Raw genomic sequence first — 15,928 nt, forward strand, 5'->3', positions numbered from 1 at the left:
AATCGGCTGCCAAGACCGGCTATCGGGATGTGGCTTGTCGGCTAAGGTTTGCCGGGGAAGAAAACTGTTCGGGATCCGAGATTCTAGACCTCCGAGCGGCGCCTGTTTGGTTATCACAATCAATCTCAGCCCATTCATGAACATCTTTGCATTCTTCAACCATCTTTCTTGCAACTGGCGCGAAACTCTCTCACCCATTAATCAGAGGCAAGATTGTAGGTAGCGAAGAAACATGGCGCACTTGCGGCCTGCAGTGCAGACGGGTTAGGAAGAACTACTGGCTGGAACTCAAGGATGCATTACTATTGCTTGTCATCGGACGAATAGTTAACCTCAGATATGTTGTTCCCAGGTATTCAAATTCCGAGAAGCGTTGGCTGCTATGAGGCACGGTGCACTGATGAACATACCATTTCCGAAATTAAGCCGCATCAGGATGGCTGGATCGGAAGTGCAGACACCACTTCGGAACAGGAATGGTGCTTACTTGAAATATATTTGTCGGGACCACATTGATCGGGAGCCATAGCCAACAGTTGGCACCCAGAGCCTACGAGATAGTCCGGCAAAGCTAAATCCTTGGGACGGAGCTCATACTAACTAATACATGCTTCCAGCGTCATGGCTTCGAAAGACTAGGAAGGATTTACTGTTAAATTGGTGTTGCTTGGAATTTGACCGGATATCCTCAAGATACAAGAGGACTTTGATCGATGGGAAACAGAGCAATCAACTACATTCATTATTTCATATTTCGACTTCAAAGTGCGGCTACAGGCTTACTGTTCTTCGTCTTGTTCTGTAGACAGCTCCAACCATCTCGGGAGAATCAAATTTCTACTAAGCCGTCAAGCTCACTTTAACTGCCTACCAGCGCTGAACAAGCCTTGAAATAGCCGGAGTCGGTTTTGTATACTGTCCAAGTTTACACCCACACCCCCCCAATACTCTTCTCCGCGTGAGAATCATAGAATAACTAGACTCCGATTCCGGTCCAGTGTTGGTCCTCTCCTGTTTACATAGCCCTCCACGCCGGGTAAGATTTGAAATATACTTCTCCACAGTATCTCATCAAAGCACAGCGAGCCCAGCAACCCGTTAACAGGCTTATAGATGCCGAGTTGTATATAACTAGAGGATGGGGCAGGAAAACGACGGATAACTATTGTTCTGGCTTAATAAGCAACTCCCCAACTCCGCATCCGATATCGGCTATTCTGGACAGAAGGATGACTTATGCAATCTTCAAAGATGTAAATATAAAGGAATCATACACCCCGGGTTCGTTAAAGATGCAGCTAAAAGAAATATAATAAACAAAAATAAAAAATAAGGCCTACAGGAGCTAGCAGCGGAAAAAAGACTGGTAGATCCTGTTTCTCCTAGAATCTCGCAACTAACTGCGCACCAAGAGGAAGAGAATCATTTCAAGAAAAGATATTGAGAGATGGTACCAACGCAGGAAGTTTCTGGGCCGCAGAAAGATCACTGGTCGGCAGAGGTACGTCTCCTTGATAGTAGTATTCATCTGTTATAGCTTAACAATTTGGGAAGAAATAATCATTTTTTAACCCCCCAATCAGGCATATCACACTTCGGCTGCCTTTGTCCCAAAGCTCACACAGAAGGTGTTGCAATATCTTAACCCACAGCCAACAGACCGGGTGCTGGATATTGGATGTGGAGATGGGAAGTTCACCGGCAGTTTCATTCCACATGTGGGATCGGTGCTGGGCATCGACGCATCCGCTTCCATGATTAGCTCTGCCAAAGCGGATTATGGCAGCCCCAAGGCCGAATTTCGAGTTGTGGATTGTAGGTATTTGGACCGGGAGCTGGATATTGTCGAGAGGGCATGGGATAAAGTGTAAGAACTGTATTTTTTGCTCTTAGTACACCCATCGCCCATTGAGTGGTTAAAGACCGTTAAAAACTGATAAACAACTCAACAGGGTTTCTAATGCCGCACTTCACTGGATCCTGAGAGATGCATCCACAAGGGTGGGCGTGCTGGAAACAATATACTCCTGCCTCAAACCAAATGGGACCTTTGTATTCGAAATGGGGGGCCATGGGAATGTGCCTGAAGCCAACACCGCGCTGCTTGCCGCGGTGACCCATCAGGGAACTACGATCCAGCAAGCGCGCGCCGCAAACCCGTGGTTCTTTCCGTCTGAATCCTGGATGAGAGCGACCTTGGAGAAGATTGGCTTTCATATTGAGAAGCTAGAAGTCGAATATCGGCCCACTAAGCTTACCACTGACGTAGACGGCGGTATTGCCGGGTGGGTGCGCCTGATGGGATCCCAGATGCTGGATATTGTGGATGCGGACCGCCGCGAGGCTGCTGTTGAGGAGGTCTGTCAGTTACTTGAAACGGTCATCACAAGGGAAGAGAATGGTAGCAAGTGGTTGGGATATGTTCGTCTTCGAGGCGTTGCCGTGAGGAAGTAATGTGTTTGCTTGAAGTGTGGGTATCTTATTACAATCCTTAATTCTTACACAGGATTCGTCGCAAGGTATGTATTCGAGAGAGCTGGAAGTTTTTGACGGTGGGCGTTGAAGGTGACTTTAGAAGAGCGGCTTGGAAAATAAAGCGAAGGTGGGTGACCTGCTACGGGAGGACGCGATATGGAGAGGAGAGGTGAAGCCAAATAGGCCTCGAATGATATGAATGCAAGCAAATGCGGCAAATGAGGCTTGAGTTCATTTCAATATCAAAGCTTGGAATAATAAACTACAGGGCGCATTGAGGAAGGTCAACTGAAAACCGACTAGAAAAGTAAATGTTCTCGCATCCCTAGTCCGCCCTCCATTAAACTTGAGGAAAAAGAGCAGTTCTGAAATGAGATGGAGACAAAAGGGTAACAGAGAAGCAAGGAAGAGCCCAGTAAAAACAAAAGATGAAGAAAACTCCCACCCAAAGGGGGTATAATCCACATCACCAAGCGGATCCCCTCTAAACCCCACAGCAAAGGAAAAAGTAAAGAGATACGAAATTCCGAAACAACCCAAACCACCCTACCAATTGACAAGCCCATCAGCAAGTGAGGAGAACTGAACCTCACTCCAATAGCACAAAACCTCTCCATGAAAACACCATCGACGAATCGAGGGGTTTCCAGCAAAAAGGCAAATGCTGCGGAATAGGCAAAGAACACCCCTCATGCATCAGGAGCAAGTCAGCTGATAGACTGGTTCGGAATCATACCAGAAAACATCATATCCCCTCCCCACTCCCTTGCAAGTAGGAGATATAGGGGGTTCGATAATGTGGGCCATCCCCTCTTCGGTAGGCGGGGTTTTCCCTTCTTTCATTTCCCCCCGAGCTCCTCCTTACTGCTCTCTCTTTTATTGATATTGCGCTTTTTCTCGTGGACCAGCCACTGCCTGCGAGGGCGGTGGGTGGCCGTCGGAGAGACTTGTGATCTGCCGACCATGGGGATGAAAGGTTGGCAGACGTATGATTGCTCTGTTCTGGAGCAGCGCGTTGGTTGTCTCATGTTAGTCCGTTCAGAATGAATATGTTGAAGAAACCATATCAGCAGCGGCCCAAGAGATGAAAGGGGAGACGTGGAAGTAGGTTAGTAATAGAGCGAAATTTTTGGCTAGACGCTTGAAACTGGCTCAGTGGGGATGTAAATCAAGAGAGATGCGATTATAATACATGTTCGTCTAAAAATACATGGAGTGTGAAATTCGCACCCTCTAGACAATGAGGTGGTGCATCAACTGGTCTATATCGAAAAGTTTAGAACGCATATTCAAATAAGAGCGTAAGGGAAACTAGGACAACCGTAACCAAAAATGTAAGACATCGAAAGAAAATTTGTATGTATATACTTAAGCCGCGCCGGTAGCCGCACCTTGCTCCTCAGAACCGGCGGCATTGCCTTCTTCAGGACCCATGGACAGCTTTCTCACATCCCAACCATCAAAATCGGACCCATCTTTTTTCTCGCCTAGGAGACAGAATACCTGTCGTGATGCGTTAACGAGGTACTTCTGAGCGGTATTATTCACATCCTCAGCAGTTACATCAAGAACCTGCTCGCGCCAGCGCTGGTCCATCTCCTGAGTGACACCAGTCATGAAGTAGCGCTGGCCTTCTTCGTCAACGCTCATGGGAGCGTCAAGACCCTGGAAGATGCCGAGTTTCGCTTCATCAAGCTCCCGCGTCGTCCAGGATCTGTCTCGGGCGAAGATTCCAGAGTTATTGAATACTTTTAGTGAATTCATGGGGTTGGGGTCGCGGTAGCTTGAAAACCCAAAATAACCTTGGATGGGGGCACTGCTGGCGCCTGCTCCATATGCACCACCTTTCTCCCGTATTTCTTGGTGGAGATAGTTGTGAGTTAAGAGTTGGGAGAGTACACTGAGCGATGCACTAGACGGATCGGTGAATGTCGTTGTTGGAAGAGCAAGGCCGGAATAGGAGACTTTATACGGGAGGTTATAAAGCACTTTGGTGACGGATGGGTTAGGGATAAATCCTTCGGTTGTTGAGGGGGGGTTAAGATTGCGAGGGAGGCCAGAGAGCCAGCGCTGAAGAGTTTTTTCGTTCGCGCTGGCGCTTTCTGACTCGCAGACTACACGCACACGGAATTTCGAGGAATTCGAAATCGCGAATAATTGTATCAGCTGAAGTTTCCGAATTAGGTCTTGCAACCGTTCTGGTGAGGTTTCCGCATCATGTAGAAGCCTGGCGGTAGCCTGGACTTGTGCTAAGCCTGATAGTTGCTCGCTAGCCCAGAATTTCTTAGACAGACCCGAAGTCGCAACATTTATAGCATATCGGTGGCCTGTGCCCGCAATCGAATCAATAGCACCGTTGGTGGAAGATCGCAGCAATTCCTGGATCATCCGCGGAGCCACGGGGCTGCTGAAATCAGTCTCAGTTACTAGACTGGATATCATTTCAAGCATAGCCGAGAAGTTCTTGTCAAGCGAATAACCGGAGAATTGGAGCCCTTCAGCGTATCCGTCCAGTGATGTTGGAGACGATACAATGAAAGTGGAGGACGAAATACCACCAGATTTGAGTTTTATCAAATCCTCCCATTGCTCCATTGTTCGTCCGGCGGTGCCGAGTCGCATGACGCAGTCATTAAAGAGAGGTAGAAGCAACCGTAGCTCATCGGGGAGATTTTCAAATGCATTCATAGCCTGGAAGTAGGAGAGGCCATTTGTTGGGGCTTCCCTCCAAACAACGTCGACTTCACCTATTTTGGATTCCCGCACGGTTTTCCATTCCTTCGTTCTCGAAATATCTTTCACGTGGAGAGTTGGCAAGCAGCTTAAATCGGCATTCTGGGCTGCTTCCTGGACCTTCAATAACTCAAATTCTTCTTTCTTGAGTTGGTCAACGGCTTTTTCAAGAGAGCCTGCAGCTTCAGTCAATTCGGTCATCTTTCCCTCCTTTCGCACTACTTCTTTTTCGTCCAGTTCTTTATTATAAGTTGGTGATCCAGCCATCGTAAAAGTCATGGACTTATCAGTCATAAGATATTTTTTCATAAGTTGTTCCAGGTAGCCACCTTTCTCATAGCGTTGCTTGAATTCATTAATCACCTCATTCCAAGCTAGCTCTTTCATTGGATTGGAACCATTAAACCAGGATGATAGTGTCTTTTCCATGATTCCAATCCCGAAGTTGGCTGTCTTGTGTCTCAATGCAAGTTCCAGTTGGTGCAGGATGCCTTTCACTTTGTCATCGTTGAATCCTGCAGCCGAGAACTCCCGGAAAATCTTTTGTACCTTCTCCTTCACCATGGCGATGTCTTTTTCGGCAACTCCGTTCACACCAACTGAAAATATAGGAACTCTGCCAGAAGCATCAAGACCAGTGTTTGGTGTAAATGAGGATCCGATTTCGCTTTCGACTAGAGCCTTATGCATTGGTGAACCATATCCGTCAAGTAGTAGGGACGAAAGAATTCCCATCGAGAAGGTCTCCACGACGTTAGTGGAATCACCTGCAAACCAAGACACTGACGTTTTGAATTGCTTGTCCTCGCTGGTAAATGGGTCGATTGGACCTGGAATCGTGACGCTAAGGGGGCCGTCGTCTAAAGACAGTGGAAGTTTGACCTCTCGATCCGGAGTTGACTTTTCAAAGCCATCCAAGACACGCCCAACCTGTTGTAAATGATCCCCTAGAGGCATGTCCCCATACGTGAAAACTTTCGCATTGCTTGGATGGTAATTCTTTTTTGAAAAGTCGACCAGTTGCTTGTGAGTTAGATCTGTTATATACTGTGGGTCGCCGCCTGAGTTATTTATGGCAGGAAAGATCTGTTCCTTAAACTTAATATAGAATAAGTAATTGGCATCAGATACCTGCCCTTTCATCTCATTATAGACCACTCCTTTGAAAACAATATCATCTGCTGTGGCCGGGCTTTCATTGCCTTCTTTGTGAGCCAGGAACGCGCGAGGATCTTCAGGCCCTAGGCGCCATCCTTCTTGTCGAAAATCTTCTTCTTTCAACAAGGGGTGTAATGTGGCATCCAGGTAGACTGATAGTAGGTTCTGGAAGTCTTGTTTATTGGTTGTCGCAAATGGATACGTGGTATGATCAGACGAGGTGAAAGCGTTCATGAAGTTGGATAAAGAACGAGGCAGCATCTTGAAAAACGGGTCGCGAACAGGGTACCTAAACAGGACAACGTAATCAGCTGATAAATCCCACGAAACCGGAAAGGCTAAGATTGCTTACTTCTCACTGCCACATAGAGTGGTGTGCTCGAGGATATGCGGCACGCCGGTTGCGTCCGGGGGGTTCGTCTTGAACCCAATACCGAAGACATTATTCTTGTCATCTCTGGCCACATGGAGATAGTCTGCCTCTGTTTTATCATGTTTCAAGAGAACTGCGGTCAAATGAAGCTCCGGGACATGCTTCTTCTCCTTGACGGTGAAACCGTGAAGTTTCTCGCCAACTGCGGGATAGTTATCTAGCTGTGTGACGGTGGAAGCTAGTCTCTGACTCTTTCTAATCAAGTATCCGCGATTCGCTTTACTGCGCAAGGAGGAGAAAGTGGGACACCTCGACGAAGAGGTTCCATATTTCAAAAACGTGTTGGTTGATCGAAGCATATTGGCTGCGGGATAGCTGGCGGCGAAAAGAGCTACCCGAAAACTCGAATACCAGATAGGCGATTAATTCCCAACAATTATCTATCTATAACTGAATCATCGAATGAGTGTATAGATGCAAATAGAACCGCTCAACGATAGAGATGGCGTCTGGTAAAGAATCGTTCGGACGAAGTTCGTTCGGGAGCCAGAAACTTTGAGCGGCGCAAACTGGGGCGAAAACTCGTCGGGGGAGACGACTGGGTTCTATTTCCCTGAGAAACAAAATGAGAGAGAAACCGTAATACCAATGAAACAACACAAGAGCAGCCCCCCAATATTAGTTTGTAGCGTCGAAGGAAATGTAAATTTCCGGAGGTCACAGAGTCTGATGTTGCGCTGGGCGAGTTGAGGCGTCGTTTAGCCACAGCCACGGCCCAGATAGGCTTAGCGTTGTTTGGCCGGTGTGGCTTGTCCCCTCCTACGCCTTTTGAGCCAGAACTCGAACTGCTTCTCTGCCCAGTTACTACCTCCAAGGGCCTGCATCAGCCTGCTCGCCGGCCTCGTTTACACGCCCGGGAACTCGGAACTAGATATAGAGGTCTTCTTCTCTCACATATAGGTGTCGCGTCCCCTCTATACGTCCCCGTTTTGCGCTTCTGTCTCCCAGAGCGCCGTGTTGGCATTGAAAAATTCGCTGGGTGTGTCTCGGATGCGAGCACGGGACCTGGGATATAGTTCACCTGTCGACCTGTGTTGACGCTAGAGGCTAAGAAGCAGTTCTATCGGCGAATACCCTTGAAACTGCGAGGGCGTCGTTGGCTGTTTGCGTGGTGGTCCAGCTATGGCAGCTGCTGCTCCACATGTTCATCCAGGATACAACAGCTCTGGCGCATCCCACTCCGCTTCCTCCCATACAAACCATTCGAACTTCGTAAATAGGCACTCCGATAGCCCAGTTTCGTCAACTCATTCGGGATCTCCCCACCTAGCAATGGCCCCCACCACCATGGCAAAAAAAGCAAAGGGAAAGAAGCCCGCGGACCCCAGCGAAACGTCGAAGCTCTTGGCAGCCAAAATATCTCAACTCGAGCAAGATGCGGCTGGGGAAAAGGACCAAGAGGCTGAAATTGGTACGTTACTATAAAGGACTGTTCTATACCATAATTTTATTCCTGTTGGACAGGCCACTTCGGCGCGCTCACTGGAGGCCTGGACGCCTGGGGTAAGATGAGTTATTACTTACATATCTGTATTTCCCGATAGAACGAGAAGTCAAAAAAGCTACTCGTGATTTAAATCAGCTCTTGAACAATATAGAATCACCCATGACACGACTTGAGACTGTCCACAAAAAGTACACTGAGCTGCTTGCCGACATGAAGAAGCTCGATCGAGATTATGCGAAGAGTAAAAAACGAGCCGATCAGCTCCAGAAGGACCAGGATAAGGGGAAGTCGGAGCTTAGCAAGACTGCTACTATGAAGGATAAGCTTGAAAAGCTGTGTCGGGAGCTGACGAAGGAGAATAAGAAAGTCAAGGTGTGTTGGGAACCTATCCATATCGGGGCAAAAGAAAAATATCTGATGGAATGGATTATGGTTACAGGATGAGAACAAAAGGCTCGAAGAGATAGAGAAGAAAGCTCGCGGGGTCGTGAATGCACGACTTGACTCGTTACTTTTTGACATCCAGGACTTCGTTACAGCGCGGGGTGATGCTCGTGGAGAAAAAGCAGATATCGATTTAGATGACGCGTAAGTATATCACAGCTACCGTCATTAGTGACTTTCATGCGCATGTCTAACAGGTATTCTCAAGTCTCCGCGCGAAAATCAAAACCATTGGCGAAAAATTCGAAGCTCGGGAACAGCATTATAAAGCTCTGCTCCGCAGTAAGGATGCGGAAATTCAAAGTCTGACTGCCAAATACGAAGAGCAAAGGCGTGGAGCAGAGAGTGAGGCACAAAGATGTCGTGCTTTGAGCAGCCAAGTCTCAACGTTTTCACAAACTGAAGCCGAACTGCGAAGCCAACTCAACATCTATGTCGAAAAGTTCAAACAAGTGAGCTTCTCTCAGAGTTTTCCTATAATGTATGCCTGTATGACATTTAATAACGAACCAAACAGGTTGAGGATACGCTAAATAATAGCAACGAACTATTTTTGACCTTCCGCAAGGAAATGGAGGAAATGGCGAAGAAGACCAAGCGACTCGAAAAGGAAAACATGACGCTGACACGGAAGCACGAGCAGACCAACCGTAATATTTTAGAGATGGCGGAAGAACGAACTCGAAACAACGACGAGCTTGAGAAATGGCGCAAAAAGAGCAACAACCTTGAAGCTCTCTGTCGACGGATGCAGGAGCAGGGCAGAGGCCAAGCCCTTTCTGGCGAGCTTGATGCAGTGGACGACGAAGGGACGGAGAGTGAATACGATGACGAATATGAGGATGAAGAAGAAGATGAAGATTTAAGTGACGAGGGAGAATTTGACGATCATCATCACCATCACCACCATCACCATCATGCAGAACATCAACATCCACCAGCAAACCGAGCCCCTGACGGTAAGCCCTTTTTTGGACCACCGCCACCACCAGCGCTAGTAGAAACTAAATCTAATGGCCATCGTGGTGTTGTAAATGGATACAGGCATTAAAGAGGATGAAAAACAAAACAAAACGAAAAAGAGAAAAAAGAAAAAAGATGAAAAACACAGAAAAACACAAATATAGCAACGAAAGCTAGGAGAAAGGGTATCTATCTATATCTATCCCACCGCATGGCTGCTGTTCAATTAAGGAAGGGTACCTTGTTTTCTACTCATGCGTTGACATGGCAATTGATCAATTGGATAACGTTTCGGTATTTCCTTGGTGATATGGGGTAGTAGAGGGTCCTAATTCTGTTCCTCCCGCCACTTCATCATCTCTGCGACCCTATACCTCCTTTGCTTCTATTTCCTTTACCTGTTAGAGTTGCATCTTGTTGGTTGTTTGTCTATGTTCCGAATCCTCATATTTATTCAATGCCGTTCTTGTGTCCTACAACCATATTCAACTACACAACGTAGATGGAAAACTATCCTGCGAGTGACATTTTTAGCGAGTGCTAAAATGCCGACAATGCTGGTATAAAAATCCAAAGCGTGTATATGATGGGATGGTATCTCTCATGAGCTTTCAATTCCTGTTAAAGTAGGCGATCTGTTCGGTAGCCTCGCCGCCGAGTATAGAAATTAATTCTGTCACATCAAGCGCTCCTCCCTCGATAGTGTAATGAACAAATAAAACTCTTTCCATCATAATCACGAATATGGGTATAACTTGACTCTACCAACGACAATAAAAGCACGTATGATTTATTTACAAGGCCAAACCTACACCGGATACACACCGGATCGTAGCAGTCACAACTTACACCCAGTCCCCAAATACCCATTCCCAACCTTCAACATATGCACAGCCTCCTTCACCATCTCATCCACAATCTGGCCCGCAGGCTTAATATCCTTCACAGCAGCCGCAACATGCCCCATCAAAAACGGAATATCAACATCCTTCCCCTCATCGAAATCTTTCATAATAGGCACCACCCCATCATCCGTTAGCTTCTTAATCTCCTCCGGCTTCTCATGCCACGCCTTGATATAATCGTTCGGCAGCACCCGCAGCGGCCGCCCAGAGACAACAAGAGTGGTAACCGTATCTCCAAACCCAGCATTCAGCACAGCCTCCTTATGCATCTGGCTCGCCCCGCTCTCCACCGATGCCACAAAGCGCGTACCAACCCATACCCCCGCAGCACCCAGCATCAGCGACGCAGCCAGGCTACGGCCGTCATTGACACCTCCCGCAGCAACAACCAGCGCCGGCTGCCCTGTTAGCGGACTCTTGTACTTGCGCGCTACATCCGCGACGGCGGGGATTAGGACGGAGAAAGGCACGTCACCAGTATGCCCACCGCCCTCACCACCCTGCGCGCACACGATATCCACACCGGCCTCTAACGCCTTCTCCGCATGCCTAGGCGCGCCAACCATATTCATAATCAAGATGCCCGCCTCATGTAGTCTCTTGATCGTGCGCGCGGGCGGGACGCCGACGGCAGAAACAAACAGCTTCGCGCCATGCTTGATCGTAACCTCAATGAGCTCATCGAGCTTGCCCTCTGTGTAGTCGTGGTTTGTCTTGCGGGCGCCCTCGCCGACTTTGGGTAGGGCGAGGTCAACGCCGAAGGGCAGGTCGGGGCTTTTCAGGTGTGATTTTAGCTCTGTGAGCATCTCGTCGAGCTGGGCGGGGGTGTAGCCGAGTCCGCCGACGGTGCCTAGGCCGCCTGCGTTAGAGACGGCGGCGGCGAGCGGGCCGCCGGATGTACGGGCCATGCCAGCCAGGAGGACGGGATGTTGGATGCCCAGGAGGGTGGTGAGGGGGGTGGTTATTTGCGACATGTTGAATAGGATGGATTAAGAGGGGGAAGGTTAGGGAGGATTATCGGGCTTTTCGGAGGGAGGAGGGTGTATATATGTATTATGTATTTAGAGGATATGGTTGGGATATGAAGAGAAGCAAGTGAGAGCAGATAGTTTTTATCACCTGGGAATTAACGGAATATAAACTGAAAAAAGCCTCTGAGGCGGAGGTTTAATAGGAGAGAGCTGTAACTTGCCGAATTGACTTTTTTCCCAATTCCGAACAGAAAGGGATTTATTAGCTGATTAAAATAGGCAAAATCAATATTAAACGGGGCTGAAATTTCCCCTCTCGTCTTCTTATATATGCTTGCTTTAAGTGTCCTTTTCCAGTTGCGCAGTCTCTCCCGCATTTCTCCTCTCAAGAGCTGCACTTCCCCACAGTCTTGAGGAGTTGTTAGACCGCGGTTCACCGTTCGCCTGCAGTATTAAACTATCCTACACCGAGGCTAGGTTAGTTAGCTTGGTTCCAATATTCCCAGAAAGATGTTCCTCCAAACCAATCACACTAATCTTAGTCTGGAACAAAGAGAAGAGAAGTAGGCAACAAAGAGCCCTGCAACATGTACCCTAGCAATAATGTAAAAGAAACTCGCAGGAATCTCAATAAAAAAAGAAAACTATTTCAAAACCCAACAATATCCTGCAGGTAAATTTGCAGATTGGGAATAAATAGATAGGGCATGTGAGATCACCTGACCCGGCCCTCGGCTCGCTCGTGACGCCACTCTCCCGGGCCGAAAATGTGTGTCATGCTTATTTTATGCTGTACTATGTACGGAGTACTGTATATATCATTGCTACTGCTGTAAAATCCCTAAGAAACATCTTTTTAAACTCGTTCAACAGATTTCCATCATAAATTCGATATTGGTGCTTCCGTAGTATTGTTGAGTAGCTCCTGAGCAGAATCCGCAAATTGAAGTATTGAGCGAAGCTGGCGACGATATTGTCACACTCATTTGGAATGATGTGTACACCAGAAATTAAACATTAGCGCCTAATTCTAATTCTAATTATATTATTCTATATTCTAAATATTACAGGGTTTGTTCCCATTAGTAAAAATAGATAGATCCCACGGTGCGACAAGAAAACGAAAAGAAGCAAGCTCAAGCTTCGAACGACTCGTAAATAGTTCTACTATGTTTCTCCACATCCCTCATCAGTACCTCATGGAGAATCTCCTTCGCGACCTCAGCTGAATACAGAGCAACGCCAACCTCCTGGCTCGTATACCAGCTGGCACGATCCATATTCCCACTGCCCAAGAGAACCACCCTCTCATCAACAACAGTGAGCTTCAAATGTGATTTGACAAACGCACTTCCGCCCCCTAGATTACACCGACGGGAATTCGCGACATTCCATTCTCGAACCGTTAATTTACCCGGCTTCGTCGCATCCGTCGCGTCTGTTTCCTTCTTTCCCCACGCACACAGCACGCGTCTATGTGAATTCATCAGCGAATTTATGCAGCGGGCTGTCGTCGTCCCTGATGTGGCTAGCTGTTCCATCACCATGAGATTCATGTTCGTTACAACGGTGACCTTGACGCCCTGTTCCAGCGCTTGCACTAGCGCGTGCATCACAGGCTTCGCGGTAAGATTGGGCGTGATGATGTATATCTCGCTCTCGGCATTCGCAAACAGGAACTTGGTAAAGGCGTTCAGCGGCGTGCGCGGCTCCGATCTTGGTAAGCGGAAAATGCCCGGGCGGAAAGCCGGGTTTTGATGGTGCGATGATGGGAGAAAAAGAGTGTGCAGTTCTCTGTTTGCGGGGGTGTTGGGGAACGATTTTACGAGTTGACCGGCCGATTTGGCTGGTGGGTCTTTGAGAGGTGGGAGAGTTACATCTGCCGTGGCCGGGAATGTTGATATTCCTCCGACAGCTGCTCCGTGTGGCTGTTGCGCGTCGGGGTTCCAGACCTCTGTCCAGAATTTATGGAATTTCTCAACGATGCTGCGGCCTTTCAGGCGAAAGGCGCCTTCATACCATGACTCCCAGCTGACGTTGCAGCTAGGCAGCCAGACGAATTTCCGGTCGACGATGACGAATTTGGGATGCATGACGGAAAAGGGCCGGATGAAGATGGATTTGACGGTCAGATCTAGTCCGGGGATCTCTTGCGGGATTGGGAGTTTGAGCTGCTCGTTCCATTCTGTCGGGTTGTAAACATATCCAGCTGTGGATTCGGTATGTCGTAACTTCTGTAGGAGGGAAACTGATGAGAGACAAATGTAGACTTTGATATTTTCAACGGTAGTAGTATGTGGCGAAGCTGCTGCTCTTTTCTTGACGATCTTTTTGGACAGCATTCGGAGGGCTTCGCAGAGTCGTACTCGAGATTCAGACACGGTTGCCCAAAAGCAAGTCACGAAGACGACTTCCCGGTCCGCTGTCTCGATATCCGGACAAATGTAGTTGCTCAGGATATCTAATCCTGTCCCAGTGCAAAAGGATGGCTCCATTGAAGCTGCTGTTGCCGAGTCATTGAGGGACGACAGATCGTGACCCTCCAACGGGTCCGTTGCGACATGTTGACGCCATTTTTCAACAGAGTATGGCAAGTTGGCCATGTCACTTGTTTATTATATTCAGTGGAATATTTTCACCTAGTTTTGTAGAGCATATATAGAACTCGCGGTGGGTGTAGCTACAGCTGACAGCGAGCCCTGTGGTGCTTTCTGTCCCTTCAGCGAAGACCACGCGAAAAGAATAGCGAAGTATTTATCCTTTTTTAAAGTGTGGAAACAAAAGTACCCTCCTCCGTTTCATACAATTCGAAAATATTGTTAACCCCATTCTTTATCGCGTTGTATAGGCACTGAAAAGACACAGAATTCTGTTGTAATGTAATATCAAGTGTTGGCTATGATGTTGGAAGTTGCATGGAACCTTAATTTGGTGTTAGTTGGAACTAAATAAATCACCCCAAGCTTCCAGGCCTGTCTGTCTTCGTAAAAGATTGGTTGACAAGCCCTGAAAATAATACTGTCAATTTCTGATTCATTGTTGACATGAAACCTGGGTTTTCTAACTTGGATCTGTTGCTGGTACTACGCACTGAATGTTTTTTCTTCACTTGTCAATGATGGAAAAAAATACCAGGCCACTAGAATTTCATTCATAAATACTAGTTTTAGCTATATCCGTCTGGGACAAAATTGCTAGGAAACATGCCCCTGTCCACCAATCGTGGTAAACACGGCTTCTTTGACCCTGAATATCTCAGCTTTGTCATTCGCGTATCGAAAAACATGCCCTTTGTGACGGCGGCAAAAGATCCATTGCTTATGTTTTCCCTCGACACAACATATCACACCGTCCAAACTACCCATGAAAAGTCCATCGCGCTTCCAAGCTAGAGACCCCTTACCCTTGACGCCATACCCGATTCGCTATGTTAATGCATGAATAAAAGGGGGGATAAAGACAAAGGACTTGAAGCAGTTATGATACAAAGAAAGCCCGAGAGTAAAGAAAGCAGAAAGGAAAAAAGGCAAAGAAAAGGGGGGGAGATATTAAAATTAAAAGAAAAAAGAGAAGAAGAAACCATCACAACCTCTCAAATAGCACAATAATAAAACACACAAACACTGAAATCGCTAGCAATGTGAAATATACGGGTTTCTTCGTTGGCATTGGCTCTGTATCATGACCTTCTGATCCATACACTGGCGAAGGAGGGTCCCCAACCGCCCCTTCCGGAGCAGTTGCAAGCGACCCGGGTAGACTTCGCTGTTCGCGTACCGTTGGAAGTTGAACGGTGCTGATTGAATCTGATTGTTGTGTGATCGGTAGGGCAATGGTGAAGGCGACGATAGCGAGGAGGAGATATATGGTGGTGATGACGGAGAGGTTTGCACCTAATCCACCGCCACTGGAATGGGCGGACAAGCAAAGCTTCATTCTGGGGGATTTTTTGGGAGATTAATATGTATGCTTCTTATGGTTCGGGAGTGGGCTGGGTGAACTGTAGGCGCTGGTTTAGGAAGATATACGTTAGACAGTTGTCAGGTGTCATACTATAGGCATGGCTCACATACCGCTTATCAGGGGCGCAATATAGGGGATCGACTACGGATTAGATGGAAGTACACATGTAAAACAGTCTCTCGCCATTCGGCAGGAGATGGGATCGATTGACGCGTCGGGAAGAGGACATATTTTTCAGAACCATTGCAGTGCCATTGTTGCAGTTGTGTGTGTGTGTGTGAGAGAGAGAGAGAGTAAATGGGAAGGGGAGCAGAGTCGCCAGCCATATGCAGCAACCCTGAAGCGGGGAAGCAGCACGCTAAATAGCTGCAGGATCGGCGTTTGTGGTGGGCATTTTTTTGCTTGACCCGGGCTGGGATTATTCCAGCCTTCTAGG

The 15,928-nt window shown here is 47.6% G+C and overlaps 6 protein-coding genes across 7 annotated transcripts; 2 read left to right on the plus strand and 4 right to left on the minus strand.

Annotated features, from left to right (window-relative positions):
- Positions 1-100: 100 nt before the first annotated feature.
- BDCG_03690 (methyltransferase) lies at positions 101-3,907 on the plus strand. The gene is made up of 3 exons (XM_045419335.1): positions 101-1,501; positions 1,584-1,867; positions 1,953-3,907. Exons 1-3 carry the CDS (start codon positions 1,448-1,450, stop codon positions 2,452-2,454), a joined length of 840 nt encoding a protein of 279 aa, XP_045275669.1. The 5' UTR covers positions 101-1,447; the 3' UTR covers positions 2,455-3,907.
- BDCG_03691 (mitochondrial presequence protease) lies at positions 754-7,517 on the minus strand. The gene is made up of 2 exons (XM_045419336.1): positions 6,719-7,517; positions 754-6,655 (listed from the first exon to the last, which is right to left on the minus strand). Exons 1-2 carry the CDS (start codon positions 7,096-7,098, stop codon positions 3,844-3,846), a joined length of 3,192 nt encoding a protein of 1,063 aa, XP_045275670.1. The 5' UTR covers positions 7,099-7,517; the 3' UTR covers positions 754-3,843.
- Positions 6,747-11,846, plus strand: BDCG_03692. Of its 2 annotated transcripts, XM_045419338.1 has the most exons (6): positions 6,747-8,210; positions 8,344-8,618; positions 8,686-8,834; positions 8,899-9,142; positions 9,208-9,649; positions 9,735-11,225. In XM_045419338.1, the coding sequence occupies exons 1-6, from the start codon at positions 7,922-7,924 to the stop codon at positions 9,815-9,817; spliced, it is 1,482 nt and encodes a 493-aa protein (XP_045280567.1). In that variant the 5' UTR covers positions 6,747-7,921; the 3' UTR covers positions 9,818-11,225. The 2 variants fall into 2 exon arrangements, with proteins under 2 accessions (XP_045280567.1, XP_045280568.1); XM_045419337.1 differs by having other exon boundaries at positions 9,208-11,846.
- BDCG_03693 (oxidoreductase) lies at positions 9,915-12,166 on the minus strand. The gene has a single exon (XM_045419339.1). The coding sequence runs from the start codon at positions 11,530-11,532 to the stop codon at positions 10,492-10,494; it is 1,041 nt and encodes a 346-aa protein (XP_045275671.1). The 5' UTR covers positions 11,533-12,166; the 3' UTR covers positions 9,915-10,491.
- A 166-nt stretch (positions 12,167-12,332) lies between these two features.
- On the minus strand, positions 12,333-14,444 carry BDCG_03694 (uncharacterized protein). The gene has a single exon (XM_045419340.1). It carries the CDS (start codon positions 14,130-14,132, stop codon positions 12,666-12,668), a length of 1,467 nt encoding a protein of 488 aa, XP_045275672.1. The 5' UTR covers positions 14,133-14,444; the 3' UTR covers positions 12,333-12,665.
- A 279-nt stretch (positions 14,445-14,723) lies between these two features.
- Positions 14,724-15,904, minus strand: BDCG_03695 (uncharacterized protein; the record flags this gene model as incomplete). Its single annotated transcript, XM_045419341.1, has 3 exons — positions 15,603-15,904; positions 15,148-15,538; positions 14,724-14,954 (listed from the first exon to the last, which is right to left on the minus strand). The coding sequence occupies exons 2-3, from the start codon at positions 15,463-15,465 to the stop codon at positions 14,724-14,726; spliced, it is 549 nt and encodes a 182-aa protein (XP_045275673.1). The 5' UTR covers positions 15,466-15,538; positions 15,603-15,904.
- Between the last annotated feature and the right edge of the window lie 24 nt (positions 15,905-15,928).

Source organism: Blastomyces dermatitidis (genome assembly GCF_000003525.1).
Source record: "Blastomyces dermatitidis ER-3 genomic scaffold supercont1.3, whole genome shotgun sequence".
In the NCBI taxonomy this organism is placed as follows: domain Eukaryota; kingdom Fungi; phylum Ascomycota; class Eurotiomycetes; order Onygenales; family Ajellomycetaceae; genus Blastomyces; species Blastomyces dermatitidis.

Excerpts from the sequence above, each read along its gene's own strand:
- BDCG_03690 (XM_045419335.1), top strand. The coding sequence starts at position 1,448 with ATGGTACCAACGCAGGAAGTTTCTGGGCCGCAGAAAGATCACTGGTCG. Across the intron at positions 1,502-1,583 it reads AAGATCACTGGTCGGCAGAG|GCATATCACACTTCGGCTGC; the intron begins GTACGTCTCCTT and ends CCCCCCAATCAG. Across the intron at positions 1,868-1,952 it reads GAGAGGGCATGGGATAAAGT|GGTTTCTAATGCCGCACTTC; the intron begins GTAAGAACTGTA and ends ACAACTCAACAG.
- BDCG_03691 (XM_045419336.1), bottom strand. The coding sequence starts at position 7,098 with ATGCTTCGATCAACCAACACGTTTTTGAAATATGGAACCTCTTCGTCG. Across the intron at positions 6,656-6,718 it reads ACTCTATGTGGCAGTGAGAA|GTACCCTGTTCGCGACCCGT; the intron begins GTAAGCAATCTT and ends TGTCCTGTTTAG.
- BDCG_03692 (XM_045419337.1), top strand. The coding sequence starts at position 7,922 with ATGGCAGCTGCTGCTCCACATGTTCATCCAGGATACAACAGCTCTGGC. Across the intron at positions 8,619-8,685 it reads AGGAGAATAAGAAAGTCAAG|GATGAGAACAAAAGGCTCGA; the intron begins GTGTGTTGGGAA and ends TTATGGTTACAG. Across the intron at positions 9,143-9,207 it reads ATGTCGAAAAGTTCAAACAA|GTTGAGGATACGCTAAATAA; the intron begins GTGAGCTTCTCT and ends CGAACCAAACAG.
- BDCG_03693 (XM_045419339.1), bottom strand. The coding sequence starts at position 11,532 with ATGTCGCAAATAACCACCCCCCTCACCACCCTCCTGGGCATCCAACAT.
- BDCG_03694 (XM_045419340.1), bottom strand. The coding sequence starts at position 14,132 with ATGGCCAACTTGCCATACTCTGTTGAAAAATGGCGTCAACATGTCGCA.